This window comes from Mastacembelus armatus, chromosome 13 (genome assembly GCF_900324485.2).
Source record: "Mastacembelus armatus chromosome 13, fMasArm1.2, whole genome shotgun sequence".
In the NCBI taxonomy this organism is placed as follows: domain Eukaryota; kingdom Metazoa; phylum Chordata; class Actinopteri; order Synbranchiformes; family Mastacembelidae; genus Mastacembelus; species Mastacembelus armatus.
Window position 1 is genome coordinate 15282796 of NC_046645.1, and position 6000 is coordinate 15288795.

Here is a 6000-nt window from a genome sequence, read left to right on the forward strand (position 1 = left end):
AAGACCAGGGACCACTATCCTCAGACACCGAGGTTGCGTCAGGAACAGCATCTGGTGTAAAACTTGTGCCAAATCCACAATGCGGATCAATTGAGCCGCTGTGGCCACCCCGAATGGGAGTAAGCCAAAAGGGAAAGAAGACTGAATTTCACACACTGGAACATTCATATTTGGATATATCATATATCATAATAAACAAAATATGAAAATAGCTGGTGAAGACAGACAGAAAAAGTGCAGTGCCGCAAAGGAAAGTGTTTTGTGTTGTATCATTGGAAATCAGTGCCATGGAAATACACATTACACTAAATTTACTAGTGAATACTTATTTTAACTACAAGACCAAGAATTTCCCTTTGGGGATGAATAAAGTTTATCTCATCTCATCTCCCTTAACATGGGAACTGCCGTTACTTTATTTCTTTATGCTGGCCACATCAAACCCAAACTGGCTTCTATTTGAGAAGTTAATGTAATGTTAATGTAATGTCATCAAGCTACTAATGGTCTTACAGAAATTTTGTGCTTTTAATGGCACTGATTTTCTGCTCATAGTCGCTCTCTGCTGTTGTGCACAATAATTTCTACTGAAAGACAAACTTTTTCATCCATTAGTCAACCTCACATAACTGATAACAACTGAGGAAAAAAAAGACAGCTCAAATTATGCCAGCAAATAACCTGTAATTCAACTCGTGATTATTCTCATGATCATTTAATTTAATGATTACTTTCTTGACTCATCCTTTGGTCTATGAATTGTCTTAATGAATGAGAATGCCCATCACAAATTTCTTGTTGTGTCGGACCAACTGTAGTAAAATTGTGGTTAATAGTGTGGTTAATTCTGATAACAAAACAATAGGGCTTGAATCATTTCACCTGATCCTATACTATACATTTCGATAATATTTGACCAAACATTTGCAGTTGTCAGCTGTATCAGGCCTAAAAACTGGACTCCTAAGTGAAAGTCTTAGGACAGGAAGTCAATACGCCCCCATGGTCCCATCATGAATTCAGACTGTCACACCATCACATGCACATTAATGCACAATGTAAAACAGGCCATGCCTCTGTTTGCAGTCCAGTGGAGCACAGCGCAATCAGTGAGCTCTTTGTTTCACACAGCCAGGCCTAGCCATTCCTCTAAAGGTCACACATACACTTACAGCCCAGTTTATTAGGCACACCTAGATCAAACTAATGCTGACTAGCAACTGTCCTGTAATAAATCCTCAGAGAAAGTAGTGTTGAAACTATTTTAGAGAAAGGTGGACTGAACCGTATGGTCATTTTGGAGGCTGAAGTCTGTGCTGCTGTTGAACTGTAATGTGTTATACTGAGAGGTATACAGTTTCAACAGAAACCTACAGAAAGGGGAGGATTTATTATAGGACTGTTGGATTAGACTGACTTAGTTTGAGGCAGGTGTGCCTAATAAACTCGCCACTGCGTGTATCTCCCCCTTTAATGTAGTTTATGTCAAGGCCACATGCAAATCTATGGCATGCAGATTCATCTACTGTTATAAAAGCATAGACCTGTCTAGGCCATGCAATACGTGCATATATTTAAAACTTTCAGCTCAAAAACAACTAAATGTATCTGGTGGGACTGAAGAAAACATACTAGTAAGTGGACACTGTGTGTTTTGTTTGCTGATTTATCCATACATTATGTGCTAACCATGCACATTAATGTCTTCTAATACTGTTCAAGCTACTCCTTGCTGTCTTTAAATACATCAGTAGTTATGATCAGAAGATGAAGGCATTTTCAAAGACTGATCTCCACAAGGATGTATACTTTAAATTGAGAAAATACTTCATTCTTCTTTCTGTCCAGAACACCACCAACAGATATAAATATGTCTGGAGACTGTATCAAAATTTTAGTGGGATAGAAGATTAACTTCAGGCTTAACTTAGTCTAATCACCAAAGCAACCTAATCTGCTTCTGAGCAGGATCAACTACAAAGCTAATATTCCAATCTAACAGGAGACTTTCCAGACATTATGTTTCATACTAGTGACTATGCTGGATGCCTGTTTTTGCTTGATAGGACATGCAGCAAGACTGCTGCAAACACTGTGTTTGAAACAAGCTGGGACTACCCTGTTAATATCTCTAGGTACATTAAACAAATGCAAATCAGTTCAGTGCAGACTGCTCAATGGCCATGTTTCATTTATAATATGACTTTCACATCACTTTGATCAAGTGGCTTTGTCAGTTGGATTAGCCCAAAACACACATTCTAGTCTAGTTACTATATTCTCAATACCTTCTCAAATAAGTCCCAAACATTCATTAAATTACAAAATATAGCAATATAATATAGTAATTGGATTTCTTTTGACTAAAGATTTGATCCATACTGCCCATGTCTTACAAAAAAACGCTTGCACCACCTTTTCAGCTCACCATAGCATTTCCTTCTTTCAACATTCCTTCATGAACATTTAACACTGGCGAAAAAGGGCAAGAAATTTGTCCATATCTTTATGGATAACTATTTGTATCATTACTTATCAGTTGCATAAGACCACAGAAAGCCATATCTGCTTCACAATAAAATCCCTAAAATGGCCTGTAGGTGGCTTTAATTATGCATCATGAGGGCACCTACCTGGGAAAGATTACAAGTATCAGTGATGACAGGAATGTGGTAAGTGTCTAGTTATCAAATGAATGTATTAATGCAGCAAATACAGCTACACCAATTAGTCAATTAATCAATTTTGTTGATCCACAAAAAAAAAAGAATCAAATATTTTGAGAAACTGAGTAATCATTTTGATTAATTCCTGTAATCTTTTACTTTTGAACACAATACTTTCAATTGTGTACAGCTGCTTGAATAAACTGAGACGTTTGGCATCCTATTGGACATTCTCCCAGACATTTCTTACTATTTTCTCACATTTTTAGACAAAACAATTATTCTACTAACTAATCAGCTGATTAATCAATAATCAAAACAAATTACTTTCGGCCGTAGTAGCAACTATCATAGACTTGCACATGGATCACCCTTTACATAACAATCCATTTTTCACCATGGTCCTATATATTAGGATACCTCCAGTGAATGACTGGCTCATGAGTTAGTTTAATGGGTTTATTAGTTTCTTTAAGCAGTGGGTGAGTTCACATTCCTCAACTTGTGTCAGAAGCACTCACATTCTTTATTGCACATCCCTTGGCTGTGACAGAATTGGCAGTGAGGACGTAAACAGGAAGTCAGCCACATGTCTGCAGTGCTTTATCCAATCTGGATCTAAATTTCTCATTGTACCTGTGAGCAATGAGCTTAATTTGACACATTCCTTTGTAAAAATGCACAGTCATTTTGCATGTATTTTACAGCTTTCCTAAACCTGCAAAGGGTTGACTGGATCTTCCTGGTGCAACAGATCCACACGAACACTCAACTCACACAAACCCATCTCATACTATAGATGGTATAAACTCATAGTATTAGGGCTGTAAATAACAAAAGATTTAATTATCAATTAATCTTCTGATTTTTTTTAATCATTTGGTGTGGGAAAACACTGGAAAATTCCCATTACAATATTCCAAAGCACAAAGTGACGTAATCAAAAACTTTTGTTCAATTAACAGTCCAAACCCCAGACAAAATAGCAATTTCTCACATTTCAGAACATGGTAAAATCAAATATTTTACATTTGGCTTTGAAAAGTCTTATTCTCTGAGTGTCAAAATTGTGTGTCATGTATCATGTGTCAATTTAATAATTAACTAATCACTGCAGATCTACACATTATTAACAGTACTTAAAAGTCTCATATGAGATCAGGGTAGAAGTAAGTCTGATTAGGATACAGCACATATGAAAGCCATATAATTGCTGCTATAGACAACACCAACCCACACAATATCTAAGTTGATGTACATGGACCTAAAGGTAATGCTCCACAGTACCCTACTAATTGTGTGGAACTGTTTTCTAAAACACAATAATGTGAGCATCAATGAAGGGAGCATCACCAAACCAAAACAAATAAAAACTACTACATTGGATCCAAGCCAGAAATAGTTCTTTCTTGGACAGACTACTGCTCTACAGATAAAGTTCTGTTCAGTTCATCCCCTAGTTGAAGAGAGGCTGTCCAGTTAATTCTCCCACAACACATCCACACTGACACTTTTCACTGCAACCACAACATAAAAATCATTATACAACACTATACTAATTACTCCTCTGTTATGCAGGCTATGCTTTATGAACTGTGAGCTCGTAAAATAATATAAAGCGGCAGAGAAGGCCTTAATCAGGCTTAGGCTAACAATGACCAAGTAATGGGTCTAACACCTAAAACCACTTTTTTCCTGACTGTAGTAATCCAAGCTGAGCTGCTAAACTCCAGCTACAGTCTATGATCGGTGGCAACTAACACCAGACACGAGGACTTCTGGAAACTGAACAAAGCCAAATTACTTTTAAATGACACAAGACAAAGTGGCTGCCAGATTCCCCCTTTAACAACAAAGAACCTTAATTTTGGTAATGCAAACTGATTGTGATTACTGACCCTCATTTACTTCTTAAATCATCCTGAATGTAACTTATGTATTTGGTTTAGTATTACCTTGACTATATATCAACTACCTCAGATGATGCAAAAACTAAACTTAAAGGTACCAACAAATGAGTGTGAACTGTTGTAATGGGAGAAAGTAAAAATCACTGGGTATTTCATTGTTGTAGTAAGCTCTTACTGAAAACGATTGTCTCACCTGCCACATGATCCATACCCGCTGACGGCGCTGGGTAAGACATCAGCGTTAGGACAGATGTTACCTCACAGATTCATTGGTCCGTCTGAACGCACCGTGCTAACCGTGAACGGATTATGAGGCAATGGGGTCCTGGACAGAGGCAGGTAAAAGACCCCACGCCCCACAGCCTTGACACGGTACCGCATATTTAAAGAGACACAAAATGACTACAAATGGTGCGACGTTTGTGTGAGCTCTGTCACTTTCAAACGAGGCTCCGGCCGAGAGGTCAGGGGCCCCCTGGGCCTGTGCCCGGGAGGCCGGTTCAGTCAGCCATCCACGCTGCTAACCCAGTCACATCTTATTTGTTTACATTAGGCAGCTAGGCCTGCTAATGTTAGCTGCCATGAAACACAGCGTTAGCCACCTAAATTTACACAGGCTGTCCCTACAAGCTGTGTTGTTGTGTGCTATTAAACAGTGGACCTGTTCGCTACGTAAAGATCTGGACTACTGTGGGACAAATGTGCTAATTGACGGGTGAAACGGCGCTAGCTGGAAAGACCTCCTCCTCCTCGCTGTGTTACAGCTGGGACAAACAGTCCAGACACATTTCAGTGCACAAAGTGTTCCTGACGGGAAAGCCATCCTTACATCCCCTTTTATTTAAAGGGCCGTAGCTGCACAGTTAGCTGGACTTCTGGGCCCTCGGGACTAACAGTTTTTTAGTTACACCCATCTCCTGAATCAGCCCATCTTACCTGCTCATCAAATCTAGTAATCACGGCCTGGACCCACTCCACGGGTTTGTGAGCCGCCATGGCCGGGCGGAAAGACACCGCAGCACTATGCTGGCTAATCCAAGGTGGGCGCCGGAGCTGACACGGTTATTTCTGCATGAAAATCTGCCCTGAGTCGATGGGAGAGGAGCACAGGGGCGAGTATTTTTCCCTTTCAGTAGGATTCACCATGCCACCGCCATGACACACCACCGGAAGTCTTCTTCAGAGAAATTGATGGGAGGCGTTGGAGACCAGGGTCAAGCTGGCTGCAGCGCCAAAGACCACTTCCTGGTACAATCTTCAACGTAACCGTTGCTGACGAAATTCTTGTCTAATTAATAAATACTTAAAGAACACGTGGAGAGTCAAAACTGCTCTTTGATTATAATAAGCTAGAAATCATGATTTTTGTTTCTGTTTAAAGTTTTCTTTTCTATACTTGTAGATCTTTGCGTTGTTTTCTATAT

At 39.4% G+C, this 6000-nt stretch overlaps 1 protein-coding gene across 4 annotated transcripts in view; it reads right to left on the reverse strand.

The window, feature by feature from the left end:
• The window catches only part of nf1a (neurofibromin 1a), a 61509-nt gene extending 55763 nt beyond the window's left edge, over nucleotides 1-5746 (reverse strand). For 3 of the 4 annotated variants that reach the window (XM_026312868.1, XM_026312877.1, XM_026312887.1), the window contains exon 1: nucleotides 5513-5746. In XM_026312868.1, the coding sequence (XP_026168653.1) occupies nucleotides 5513-5572 (60 nt within the window). In that variant the 5' untranslated portion in view covers nucleotides 5573-5746. The remainder of the gene's footprint in view (nucleotides 1-5512) is intronic. The other variant, XM_026312861.1, reaches the window with a different exon arrangement.
• Between the last annotated feature and the right edge of the window lie 254 nt (nucleotides 5747-6000).